The 13,103-nt window shown below is 58.0% G+C and overlaps 1 protein-coding gene across 7 annotated transcripts; it reads right to left on the bottom strand.

The window, feature by feature from the left end:
- Positions 1 to 194: 194 nt before the first annotated feature.
- Puf60 (poly(U) binding splicing factor 60) lies at positions 195 to 11,670 on the bottom strand. Of its 7 annotated transcripts, none has more exons than XM_027951228.3 (12): positions 11,564 to 11,670; positions 7,851 to 7,934; positions 5,490 to 5,585; positions 5,288 to 5,377; positions 4,368 to 4,418; positions 2,166 to 2,327; positions 1,990 to 2,082; positions 1,638 to 1,851; positions 1,366 to 1,556; positions 1,122 to 1,257; positions 724 to 959; positions 195 to 640 (listed from the first exon to the last, which is right to left on the bottom strand). In XM_027951228.3, exons 1-12 carry the CDS (start codon positions 11,663 to 11,665, stop codon positions 341 to 343), a joined length of 1,755 nt encoding a protein of 584 aa, XP_027807029.1. In that variant the 5' UTR covers positions 11,666 to 11,670; the 3' UTR covers positions 195 to 340. The 7 variants fall into 7 exon arrangements, with proteins under 7 accessions (XP_027807029.1, XP_027807038.1, XP_071458165.1 ...); XM_027951237.3 differs by having other exon boundaries at positions 7,851 to 7,931; positions 11,564 to 11,660; XM_071602064.1 differs by lacking the exon at positions 11,564 to 11,670 and adding an exon at positions 10,776 to 10,791.
- Positions 11,671 to 13,103: the final 1,433 nt, after the last annotated feature.

Below are 13,103 nucleotides of genomic sequence, written 5' to 3'. Positions count from 1 at the left end.
CACTAGGTGCGTGGGCGATGGCGGCAAACCCATTCCCACCGACACAGCACAGCAGGGCGCCCAGCCCGCTTGCACAGGCCAGCCCCCAGCTCCACCGGAAGGCACGCCCTCTCCACTGGAGATTTCTGCCAAGCTAGGGGGAGGCACATCCACCCACCCAGGCTGGGTCATGGGACCACCGGACACAGGGATGCTCAGGGCCAGCAGCATCTGCACTTTATGCACACTACAGGTTGGGCTTGGTAGAGCCGAGTGCCTGGTCCCAGGGACACCACTGTTTATCACTATAAAACCCAGAGGAAACAAGGAACAAGTGCAAGTCCAGAAAACTGGCCCAAGGTCACGCAGACAGGTCACTGTTATCAAAACGCTCCTGGTCATACACTTCAGCCACCACCTTGCGGCCAGCGAACCAGCGCCCGTTGAGGGCCTGGATGGCCTTGTGAGTCTCTGAGGCCATGGAAAACTCCACAAAAATCTTTACAATTATTTCTGCATCCTCCTCTTCACCCTGCTTCTCTTGGTAGATGATGACACGGTTGACAGCACCAAACTTGCCACACTCCTCTGTCACCTCTCCTTCCAGGTCATCATCGATGTCCTTGGGATCCACCATGTTGCGGAGAACCATCACTGTGGACTGTGGGGAGGAGACAGCTGAGCACTGTGGCCTGCCTAGATGTTCCCCACCCCTACATCCCGACCCAGGGTCTGTTCACCCACCTCCTGCTTGCGCAGCAGCTTCTGCATGACCATGTGGCGGGCACTGCTGCCAGAGATGCTCATGTGCTCCTGCTCACTTAGCATCTCTGGCCGTTCAGACTCAGGAAACAGCTCCTCCTCTTCCTTCTCCTTCTTGGGCTCCAGGAGACCCAGTGTTGGGGGGCTAGCCAGGATGGGGTTCACCACCCCCACAGAGGGGATGGTGACCGGAATGGGAGGACGGGCCGGGGTCACACCTGCAGCAAAACCAACCAGGTCCAGCAGCTATCCCCACAACCCCCACCTTAGCAGGAAGCAGAGCTGGTCGCCATGGCCAGCCCACCCTGGGCAGGTGAAGGCAGAGAGCCTAGAAATGAGGGGCAGGAAGGCCTGGAGAGCCTTGGCCTACTCAGACTCACCTGTGATGACTCCAGGAGCTTGGGCAGCCATGACAGCCTGGGGCAGAGCCCCTAGGGGTTGAGCCAAGGTCAGTGCTGGGGACACCAGTCCAGGTGTTGCCAAGGTACCCAACACAGCTGCTCCAGCCACTGCTTCCTGCAACCCAGAAGGCAACCACACTCAGTCCCCAGTCTGGCTACCTCCACCCAAGACCATATCAAGAGCTGGCTCCCAAATGACTAGAGCACCTGTCCACCCCCTCACCTGAGCTGTGATCTTGGCTGTGGCTGCAGCTGCGGCCACAGCGGCAGCAGGCGGAAGGCCTCCTGGGGTGGCAGGTGTTAGCAGGGGCATGGGGGGTGTGACAGCCTTGCCCACCCGCAAGTACTGGCCACCCAGATCAAAGAGGTTCATGGAGGACACGGCATCCTGGGACGACTGGGCCTTCTCGTACTCTGCAGGGCAGGAGCAGCAGTGAGGAGGGCCAGTCCCAGCACCAGGTGGGCCCCCACCTCTCCTCAGCACCCCCAGCTCACCAATGAAGCCGTAGCCCTTGTGCTTGCCAGTTGTGGGGTCCCGGGCTAGTGTGCAAGACTTGATCTTGCCAAAGGCCTCAAACACACTCTTGATGTCATCATCCGAGAGGTCCTGGTGCACGGAGGCCACGTAGATACGGTTGAAGGCCCGTGCCTCCTCAGCCAGCTGGTCGATGATGGGCTGGGCCTGCCCTATGTTGCTGGGCCTACCCACCTGGGGAAGGGGAAGGGACCGAGAGCACCTGTCAGACTTAGTCACAGCAGGCTTCTGTGAGGTTGCTCGACACATCTGGGAGACTAGACAGAACATTCTCAAGGCCCAAAAGCCCAACACCTGCACCCACACCCTCACCTTGATGTTCCTGCCTCCCAGCATCACTGAGTTCATCTGCTCCAAGGCCAGCTGTGCAGCTTCTGGGACTTCATATTCCACAAAGGCAAAGCCCTAGACACAGGAAACCCTATCAGGCTTGGAAGAACCCCAAGGAGGGTAGGCCAAGGCAACTGGGGTAGACCTAGTCTGCTCACCTTGTGCTTCATAGTGACAGAATCCCAGGACATGTCAATGCTTTTGATGGGGCCAAAAGGGGCAAAGGCCTGGCGAATGGTGTCCTCCCCTAGCTCATAGTAGATGGAGCCCACGTAGACCCGGCACATGATGGCCAGTGCCCGCTGCCGCTGAGCTGCCATCTATAGCAGAACAGAAGGAGAGAGCGCCACTGGCTTGTCAGGGAGGCAGGCAAGGGGCTTAGCAGCCCTCTCCCCTCCTGGCCCACCCACCTGCCCCATGAACTCTGCGGTGGGGAGTGATCCCCACCCAGCAGCAAGATGCAGGCTTGGCCCCTAAAGTCAGGGCACAGGGGTCAGCAGGACCCCACCCTGAAGAAGGCCAGGCCCAACAGCAGTACACAGACGAGCCCAGCCCGCCCAGTCCCAGGCAGACTGCAGCTGCAAAACTGACTGGTGGCCAGGAGGCAGGGCTCTGCGCCCTCCCACCACGCTCACCCTCCAGTCCCAGGGTCAGGTACCCCGGGCCGGGCTGGGAGATCCTCCCACCTTCCCAGCCAAGTACTGCAACAGAAAAGGGAAGGAGGAGTCATCCAAGCTGGAGGGACTGGCTGGCATGGAGGCCAGAAGAGAGGGTGACAGAAGACAGGGCAGCCACTGCCCAGAAGAAACCCCAGGGGAGTTCAGGAGCCCAGACGGGGGCTCCCTGGAGAGAACGAGGAATAGTCGCTCATGCGGGACCAACTCAGGCAGGGGCTCAGTGACCTATACTCTTCCCATCCCAACGCCCCGCTCCCCTCTGAAAAGAGCTGCTAGACCTACGCCTGGAGCCACAAGAGCACAGGCAAGAGCCACTGGCCTGGTCCCCAGAAGTGTCATGAGGCAGCGGAGAACCCAACTGAGAAACCTTGGGGCTCCCTGGAGCTGGGAAACTGGCAAGCCTTGGTTGTGGGCTGGGCCACTGCGTTGAGGAACCTCCCTGAACCCTCAAGAATGGGGATCTCTCCCCTGCCACCTCACAGCTGTGCCAGGCAGGGAGTTCCAGAGCCAAGCACTGTGGGCCACAGGAAGACACGCCCCAGGACCCTGCCTGAACACGAACAAGGGCTCCCCTGGCCCTTGTGAAGGTTCCCAGCAGAGACCAGTTTACTCCTATCTGTGTCAAAAAGCCTGGCACAGGCCTGGCCCCTCCCTTAGAGTCTAGCTGCCCAACACAGGACTCCCCATGGTTGGACTACCTTCCCTCAAACTAGGAAGTCTCTGAAAACTTGACTCTTCCCTCCTCAAACTGGGTTCCCTAACAAATAGGCCCCAGGCTTCCGCTTACATCAAGATGAAGCCCCATCTGTCCCTCAGGCCTATGTTCCCCAAGAAAGGGCCATGCCTCCCCTTCAAGGTGGGACTCCCCATCTACAGGTGGGCAAACAGCTTTCTCCCTGACCACAACCCCCATAGCCCAGGTGTCTTCAGAGGGTCGACAGCTGCCTTTCTGACACACAGTGTCTCCCCAATGAGGGAAGCTCGCTCAGGATTGGCCCAAGTCCTCCAAATGGCCCCCAGAGAAAGGGCCATATCTCCCCCTCAGGATCCTCCCCAGGATGGTGTCTGGCCGCCTCAGACTGCCTGTGGGGCAGGAAAAGACTCTGCTTGCTGCAGCCCCGCACAGCTATGGCCTCTGCCTCCTCCTTGGCCTCTAGACCTTGCTGACAGCCCAGGCCCATGGCCCAAATCTTTGCCCTTCCCTTTCTCACTCACTCATCCCCCCACCCCCCACCTCCCCTCCGTCCTCCCTCCAGGGTCTGATGGGGCCACAAGTTAGGACCCCTCTCTCCTCAGGGTCTTCAGCCCAACCCAAGAGCCTAGGCAGCCTGGAGACTGGCGACCTGGTGGCCCGTGGTGCACCCTGCGTGGGGCAGCAGGGCACAGACGAGCCTGGCACCGGCAGCTACCCTCCCTGGCTGGCTGCCGCGGCTGCCCTCCGCAGTTACCTGGCCGGTTAGTTTTAAGGCGGGCCCTCAGAGCAGATGGAGGCCTCCCCAGGGGCGGTCCTGGGGTGGGTGCCCACACCACTGGCCCCGCCATGCCTGGCGCTCTGCTGTGCTCGTCCAGAGCTGACGGGCAGGGCCGGCCAGGGGAGCAAGGTCCCCAGCAGTGGGCTGCACTGCCCCCCTCTAGCCCTGACTAAGGACATGAGCCCCGGAAGAAGTGAGCATTTCTATTGACCGATTGCAAAGGTGAGAGAGGATCTCCAAAGCCCATTGTCACTGCTGCCATCTGAAAGACAGTAAAGACAGAGTTCAGTCTGTTGGAGCCGAGCAGTCTCCCGCTCTCGTCAACACCTCACGCAGACAGCGGCCAGGCCCGGAGTCCCCGCCCTGCCAGGGAGGCCCGCCTGCCTTCCCACACTGCAACGGCACCTGCCCAGGGGGGCCGCAGAGCCCCAGGTGCCCTGCCCTGCAGACTTTGCAGCAGGACTGGCCAGGGCAGAAGGAAGGGAGGGAGGGAGGAGAGGGACTGATGGAGCACGGTGAACAGCCAGGACATCTCCTGGCAGCGTGAATGTCTGAGGACTGGCCTGGGCAGGGGGAGGGCACAAGGCCCAGGAACCTACTGGCCCCACACAGAAAGCACAGCCTCTAGTCTAGAGCATGGCCCAGTGAGGCACCCCTAGACTGTCCCCTCAGTCCTGGGTCCCAGCCCAGGTGGTCTGGATGCAGAAGGGTGGGGCCTGACCATGGGGGCAGGGAGGACATACCCTACACAGTGCCACTATAGCTGTGCACAGCCTGGGGGACAAGGGTGTGGGGGAGACCCCAAGGGTGAATGGGGCAGAGCTACAGAGAAGGAGCAGGGAGGCAGGTGAGAAGGGGCCATAGTGAGCAACAGGCAGAAAAGCTGGGCCGCTGGAGCCTCAGGGAGGACCCTGGGATCTTGAGAATGAGTCCTTGAGAATATGAGAATCATAACACCTTTAGGGGGTGGCCACAGGCACAGGAGGAGGAAGAGAAGGAGGAGGAGGAGATGGTGTAGGTGATGGGGAGGGGCAGTGGAGGCCTCCTGGCCCAGGCTGGGCAGGACAGCCTCCAGCAGAGCCAGCCCCCGAGACAGTGAAGTGGGGGTGGAGGGAGAGTGGTGGGGCTCACCTGCAGGTTGGTGAGCTGCTGCTGCTGGTGTGCGATGGTCTGCTTCACCAGCACGCTCTTGATGCTCTGCTCCATGGCATACTTCTTGGCCTGCGAGAGACAGCAGTGAGGAGCACTGGGGGGCCCGCCCGCAGGGAGATGGTGTGCCCCCACTCACCCAGCTCAGCAGCCATGCCCACAGGCTCTGGAGGAAGGTGCTCACCTTCTGGAGGGCCTCCTGCTGCTCAGGCGTCAGGGGAGGCAGCCCCAGCTTGGCGGCTGTGCTCTGTCCATTCTCCATCTTGATGGAATCTGTGCCCTAGAAGGTGAAGCAAGGGAGTCATGTAGCAGCCGGCTCAGGTCTCCCTTGTGTGGTCCCAGAAACCCCACCCTCCATCTCCCCAGCCTCTTCCCAGGGAGGGACCAGCCCAAAACCAGGCTGTCTACTGACTGTGTGGATATAGGACCCCCTTCTAACTCTGCTGTCCCCATCCTAGGCCTTTCTCCCCCAGGATCCATGGGTGGAACATAGACTGAGGCAAGTGGGTACTCTGGGGGCCCTTGCACCATCCTGAAGCAGTTAAGGGGCCCAGACCACAGAAGACTCCTTAGGAGCTACCAAGGCAGGTAGGGGGTGATAGGAAAGGAGCCAGCCCTCGTTGCCAGACTGCTCCCAGAGCTTCCACCCCACCTCCTGCAGGGGATCCAGGCTAGCTGTTTTCCAGGGAAGGAGGAGTAGGGCTGGTATTTTCAGGGCATTCAGGGACTCCTTACTCCTATGCCACCTGGCATCCTGGCCTCTTAAGATTGTTCACAGCCCCTGTTATGGACACAGACACAGCTTCGAGTTCCAGGGGCCGGCCAAGGAGCAAGTACAGACAAAGGGCCTCCTTCCTGACAATGTTCATCCTTGGCCCTACGTCAAGGCCCTGTGCACACATCACAGAGTCTAAGCACTCCCAGGCCACATGAGCCCTAAGGGGGCTCCAGCCTGCCTCTATCAGACTTCACGATGTGCTAAGTCCCCTGGGAGAACCAGGAACAGAGCAGCCCCAGGGAGACAGCACCCAGCCAACCACGTCAACAAACCAGGAGGCACTTGGGCAGGGGTGGGCTCGCCACAGCAGGCTGCGAACCTAAGTGGATTATGTTTAGGGTCATGTTTACATTCCTTTTGTCTAATCCACTTCCAAGTTTTTGCAGGGGGACACAGCCATCCAAGCAGGGAGAGAAGCCCAGCACTAGAGCCAGCAGAGCGGGGGTGGCGGGATGGAGGGTGGACAGAGCATGCCTGCCTGCCTACCAACTCAAAAGACCAACACCCTTCCAGGCTTCCAGACACAGCCTTGAGAGGGAAAGAGAGGAAAGAATCCAGACCATGAGTGGGAGCAACGGCTGGGGATCAAAGAAAGCCAGCAGGGTTCAGCTGACCCAAACTCTAAGACCCTCATCCTGGACTCCTGAGTGCGGGGTTTCTAGCCCAAGGTCAACAGGTAGGAAGGCTAGAAGGCCTTCCTGGGCAACCAGAACTGCAAGCAGGCCCCAAGATATAGCAAGGTCTGGCAGTGGGTGAGCTGCAGTATGGCTCATACTAGGCCTTTCTTTGCCCTCCCAGCTGGCCCCAAGCCCATTCCTCCTTAGTGGGAGAGGGCCCAAGCAGAAGCTGGAATGCTAGAGCAGGCTGTCACCATGGAAATCAATGCCAGTTCCCCTCACCCCCTAGAAACTTTTCAATCTCCTCTTTGTCTTGGTGAACAAAAGGCCCTTCTCCCACCCACCAATGGCTGCTGGACAGCAGCTGGGGTTGGAGCTTCAGACCCAAAGCTTCCCAGGGTCTAGGTGACACACCACACCCCTGTCCCACTCCTGAGGGTGCCTGGGGGCCAGGAGGAGGGACTAGGCCCAAGAGGCCTGCCAGAACCCTCTGGTGGCAGGTACAGCCACAGACAGGCACAAAGAACCTGTCACCCAGTGACAACAGAGCCCAGCTCCACTTCCCAGAGGGCTTGCTCCCATGGGCCATTTTACTAGAGTAGGACAAGACCTGTTTCACCCACCCTGAGCCTGGGATGCAGAGAAGGTGGGGGCTGGATTCCCACACTTGTGCTTTGACTTTGTATGTTGTTTTGTTGTCTAAATAAAAACAAAACTAAAATGAAAATCTATACTTCTGGCTCTAAACAAAACATTGCCTGTCTTGCAACAGAAAGTCTACCCCCTTCTGCACCAAGTTGGCAGCAAGGAGCAAGCACAGCTAAAGTACCCAATGCCCCTGCCCAGCCAGCCCACTGCCAGGCCCTGACCGGGGCTTGAGGCAGGACAGACCCATAGGAGAGAAGCCAGGCCAGAAACAGGGTGGGGAGGGATCAGGAGAGGCTCAGGGATGGGCCACAGTCTTGCAGACGATGTCTGCTCAGAAGGCAGGGAAGGATCCCTGGGCTTCTCCCCACCTGCCCTAGCCAGGCCTCTCTGGCCCCAGGGACATGCAGGCAGGCGGGTAGGCGGGCAGGCAGGCGGGTAGGCGGGCAGGCAGGCGGGCGGGCAGACAGGTGTGCCTGAGGGAGAGGATGCTTGAGATCAGTACCTGTGGAGGTTTCCATTTGTCTCCCGCTGCCACCACTGCCGCCGCTGCTGGCTCGGACCCCCCTCCTTGTTGGCCATTGACCTGCTGCAGGCAGGAAGGAGATGCTGTAACTGAAAGTCACACTCTACCAGGCCCTCTCCTCTTCCCAAGTGAAGGGCTAAGCAAGGAAGGCTATTCAAGGGCACAGGAAGGGTCCAGCTTCAGCTGGGCCCCTGAATAGTCCCAGAACTACCCCCACTTACACTGCCCACTCCTCAACCCATGATCACACCTACAGCTGCCCAGGTCCTGGCAAAAAGCAGAGCATCCTGGGGCAGACCTGAATGGCAGCAAGTCCCCACGAACGGACAGGGAGGAAAAGGTAGAGAGCAAGTGGTGCTCCTGTCCCATGCCAAAGAAAGCTACCCTCTCCTGCTGACAGACTGGGCCAGGCTGGAAGACAAGGTGACCACCTTCCTCCTGAGGCAGCAGCCTGTACACATGTGGACAGCCCTCAGCTTAGCATCAGTCTCCTGGTCCTTTCACAGGCTCTGGTCAAGCCCAAGCCTCCCTCCCCAACAGCACACTGTCCAAGGGCAACTGGGAGCTTGGACCCACACCCAGAGAGAACAGCAACTGCCATGTCCTATGGGATGGTAAGGGCAGACAGGAGGTGGGCAGTATTGTGGGGATGGAAGAACTTGGTAATGAGCCTTCACATGTTCTTAGAGGCTGTGCAGCAGGAACAAGGTAGAATGCACCCCTCCCTGATCCCTGCTCAAGAACAAGAAGGGATGGCTATGCCCACCCTGGAACCATGCATAGACAGAACCAGAGGCCAGTTGACTCATCCAAGGCACACTACTCAGATCCTCAGGCTTCTAAAGGTGTGGGAAGAACACAGCTGGCCCACTGGGGAGACCTGGCCAAGGGGCCCCAACACTTTGGCCAACCTAGCCCCACACCCCACCTTGCCTGGAACTGCTTCCAATGCTCCACTGACCAGCTCAGTCCCACTGCTGCTCAGAAACAGCACCCCAGAGAACCAAAAGAAAGAGGGCCCTCTGACATTCCCCCCCACAGAGCAGAGGCTGTTTCTGCAGGTGCAGCCCGAGACATCTGTAAACAGGTAAACCTGGGCACTGTAAAACTTCCTGCTCCCCCAAATTACACCAACCAGTGTGGACAAGGACACTGCGGAGAGCAGGACACAGCTCACATGAGACTTCCTGGAAAAATTCAGTCCAGTGGGAGATATTCCACAGGACATCCCACCCTGTTCACCCCATTCATGGAAGAATGAAGTTTTAATCATATTGAATCCAGAGTTCTATTCTAACCAATCACTAAAAAAAGTGTGAAGAAAATTGTCACTTATCATCGTATCTAGTCATATGCTGTCACCCTCTGGCAATGAAAATGGCATGCTTTGAAGACGTAATGTTCCCCAGCACCAGGCAACAGTACCTTGAGGGACAGGAAGTCCCCTCTTTGGGGTGCAAACACCAGTTCTGCCCAGAACAAACTATTTCCATTATAGGACAAAAAATTTAAGTGACTTAGGACAAATAACATAATGTATCTAGGCCTTAGGTCCTAGTTGTAAAGGGGAATGTTCTCTTCTAGGGTTGCCATGAAGATTTACTGAGTCTCTCTGAAATGAAGTATTTTAGGTAGCCAGTCCCTGCACATGGAAAGAAAGCCACAGGTTGCAGCAATTAGCATTGTTAACAGTATCAGGGTCAGACCCCTAGAGTGGGGCTGGCTAGAGAAGGCTATCTGCCATCTATTCAGGTCCCTTCATATGGAACCATGCTGCTCACTATGTGACAAGACTCAGTGCTGAGCACCACAACAGGGGAGAGAAAAACAACTCCTCTGGAGTCTCGTGGTCAGGTGCTGACAAACAACATGCAGTTGACATCTAAGATGATTTCTGTATTAAGGAACACTAAGAAAAAAAAAATAAAAACACAAGATGAAAAGTGTGAGGCATATTAAGCTATAGCAGCCAAGGAGGGCCTTTGTGAGATGACGACTGTTCATGGGGAAGCGAGAAAAAACCCAAGGTGATGAACCCCAAGTTGAAGCAGGTCTGGCAGCAGAGAAGGGAAGATTGAAACAATAAGTCAGACAATGCAATAAAAATGAGCCTTGTTGGAAAGGGGCTGCTGACCTGTTTCTGCAACACAAGGCAGCAGAAAGTCCAAAGAGATGAGACTCTTCTGCATCCTTCCCTACCCCAACTGTATCAGCCCATTTCAGCAACTCCATTCGCCCTCCCACAAAAGCTGAAGCACCGTGACAGTGAGAACAGGCTCTCACTGTGCCTAGCCTGCACAGCGGGGAATGGGGGTGCAGCTCAGTGGAAGAGTGGGCTTAAAGGCCCTGAGTTCAATCATCTACACCACACACACACACACACACACACACACAAATACAAGATTAAAAGAGAAACGTTGTCAGACCTCCAGAGCTTGCTGTCGCAAGCCTGGGAGATTTCAAGGGCAACAAACACCCCACTGAAAACCCCAGTTTGCTGCCCATGTCCATCTCAACAATGACACTACCTGTCTCCCATTGCACCATAATAGAGCTGAACCCCAGCTCACCCCGGAAGTCCCCCTGAGCTGAGCCATTCACTCTCTTCCCAGGTATCTAATCCTTGTCTCAGAGCCTCCCTCTCCTTTGCCATCAACTTGCACTGCTGCCCAAGGACAAGCATCAAGTCCTCAACCCTCTGGCTTCATTTGTTCATATGGCTTCCAGAAACAGCAAGGCAGGGTAGAAAGTTATCCATGATGTAAGGTTCACACACTGGGTTGTCCTCACACGCTCAGGCATCCTACAATTTCTGCCCCAACTTTCAGCTCAGAGCCTGTCAATGGCAGCCCCCCTGCACTCCCTGATCTTATGGATCCGACCAAGGTGCCTCCTCAAACAGACCTTAGCCCATCCCTCCGGGTGTAGGCTGGGGGAGAATAGCAGGTAACAAAGGGGTGAAGTGCAGAGGGAAAGGGTCCAGGAGCGGAGGGCAGCTTAAGCCAAGTGGGAAGAAGGACGGGCGGCGGTGTCGGTGTGGTGCACAGGGCTCTCCCTCTACACTAACGCTTCCTGCACCCTCTGCGCCGGCGGAGGCGGGCAGAGCGGAGCAGGGAGGGGCTCCTCTGAGCGCAACCTGAGCACACTCCCTCGGCCGCCCAGCACCAGGCACCGGGGGGGTAGGCGGTCACTGGTGCCACCAGACCGCGGACCGAGGCGGTGACTGCCTCTGCCTGGTTCCTCACTGCGCTCCAAAGACTCCCACAGAGCGTGGGACAGAGCGACTGCCCGGAGACGTGCGACGAGGGAGGACGTCCTCCTCGGCCGCGCTTCCTTGCAGAGCACCGGCGGAAGCCGAGGCCCGCCCTCCCGCTCCACCGCGCCGGGGCGCACTCCGGGAGCGGACGCCGGGACCGTGGGCGCACTGCGCGCCAGCGACCCAAGGCCGGTGCCGGGCCGGCCCACCAGCCGCGCCGCCGGAAGCTGGAGTCCACGGGCCGGAAGCTGCAGCCGCGGGCCCGCCGCCGGCGCGCGCCCGCCCCGCCCCCGCCCCGCGCGCCCCACGGCTGCAGGGGCTCCGCGCGGGGCCCGGGGAGACCGCCGCGTCTCCGGGGGCCCTCCGCGCACTGGCCGGGCAGAAGACCCGCTCCCAACAGTCGAGGGCCGCCCGCGGCCGTGGGGGGCTCACTTACGAGAGCTATGGTCGCCGTCGCCATCTTGCGTCCGTCGCGGCCGCCGCGCGCGCCACACGCTCCCGCTTCTTCCGCAGTCTCGCGCGATCTGGGTGCCGGCATAGAAACTCTCGCGATAACGACCTTGTGCCTGCGACGTGGAGGGAGGAACGCGCTTCCGGGAGGCGAGGAACAGTGAACGCCTCGAGACGGGCGGGGCTCACTGGAGGAGCGGGCGGGGAGAGGCGGTCCGCTGCGCGCAGGCTTGGCCCAGCTCCGCCACTCACCCTCTGCCTGCTGCAAACTGCACCAGACGTCCGCTTACTCTCCGTGAGGTGGCGGGGAAAAGAGCGGTCCGTCCACCCCCGGGCCGAGGGAGTCTGCGTGGACAGCTGAGACCGCACTGGTTTTGAGAAGCATCGTTTTGCATTGTAACATCTCCGAAGTCAGGAGACTCCGTTTAATTGTCAGCCTGTTTTCCTTACTAGTGATTTGAATGGGTGCTTTGCTTCCTAGATGGAATGACATGCAGTCGGTGGCCCTGCATTCCAGAAGATGGCTCAGGAGCCTATCCTGTAGGAACAGTATGCAAGGAGGTTCCAGTAAGCCCTGAGCTACGTTTAAAGGTGCCCACGTGTCCATCTGTACTGTGTGAAGAGCTCGCCTGACATTTGCCATAGGCTGTGCTCAGTCCCAAAACCTCAACTCAGTTATATACCTGGAAGAAACCACTTCTGTAAATTCAGGCATCTTCAGCTATCTAAGGCAACAAAGTGTCTTCCCTGGCTAAGGTCTCTTACCAACCTTGGAAAATTTTAGAATTGAATATAGACACCTATAGTAAAATATGGCAGAATAATTTCCTCCCCTCCCTCCTGAAACCCCTCTAAAATGACAGAAAAGTAGCGTTAAAAAGGCAAATAACACGAGGGTAAGGGTGTGGGACGCCGAGCTGGGGAAGGGTGGAAGCAGAGCTACTTTAGCAGACTGGATTGTGGATGTCAGTATCTGAGAAGAATCCAGGCCTCTGTCCCTACCTCCAGGGCTTACAGGTACTTTGGGGCTCCAGGAGAGGGGCACTGAGGCCTGGCCCTGTTCTGAAAGTGGGGCAGTGAGACTCCTGCCCTTTCCCCTACCTCCTCTACCCTCCTTTTCAAAGCTTGGCCTCCCCACATGTGGCACCAGCCTCCACAGACTCTTCTTTCTGCAGCAGCTCAAAAGAAAAGATTAGCAGCTGGGGTGTCTAGTAGAATGCCAGCCAGACGCCTGGCCTCCAAGTTCACCAGATAACAAGCCCCAGGCACGAAGGATATCTTACTCTTAAATGCCACTGGCCAGTCCAGAGTCACAGCATTTGAGGATGAGGAGAGGAGCAGAGGAAGAAAGCGAAGCTAAGACATCCTCAGAGATGTCACATCCAAAAACCAAGAACCCATAATCTTCCATGCATCCTCTCCCAGGTTTTCTGTGGAGAAAGATTAATCAAACGAGAGAGACAGAGAGAGAGAGAGAGAGAGAAAGAGAGATTCCAAATGAAAAAATGTGAGAGGGGCCTGGTGGC

This window comes from Marmota flaviventris, chromosome 15, assembly GCF_047511675.1.
Source record: "Marmota flaviventris isolate mMarFla1 chromosome 15, mMarFla1.hap1, whole genome shotgun sequence".
Classification (NCBI taxonomy): Eukaryota; Metazoa; Chordata; class Mammalia; order Rodentia; family Sciuridae; genus Marmota; species Marmota flaviventris.
This window is presented reverse-complemented; position numbering and strand designations above follow the sequence as displayed.

Excerpts from the sequence above, each read along its gene's own strand:
- Puf60 (XM_027951228.3), bottom strand. The coding sequence starts at position 11,665 with ATGCCGGCACCCAGATCGCGCGAGACTGCGGAAGAAGCGGGAGCGTGT. Across the intron at positions 5,378-5,489 it reads AGCAGGAGGCCCTCCAGAAG|GCCAAGAAGTATGCCATGGA; the intron begins GTGAGCACCTTC and ends TGTCTCTCGCAG. Across the intron at positions 1,258-1,365 it reads CAGCCAAGATCACAGCTCAG|GAAGCAGTGGCTGGAGCAGC; the intron begins GTGAGGGGGTGG and ends TCTGGGTTGCAG.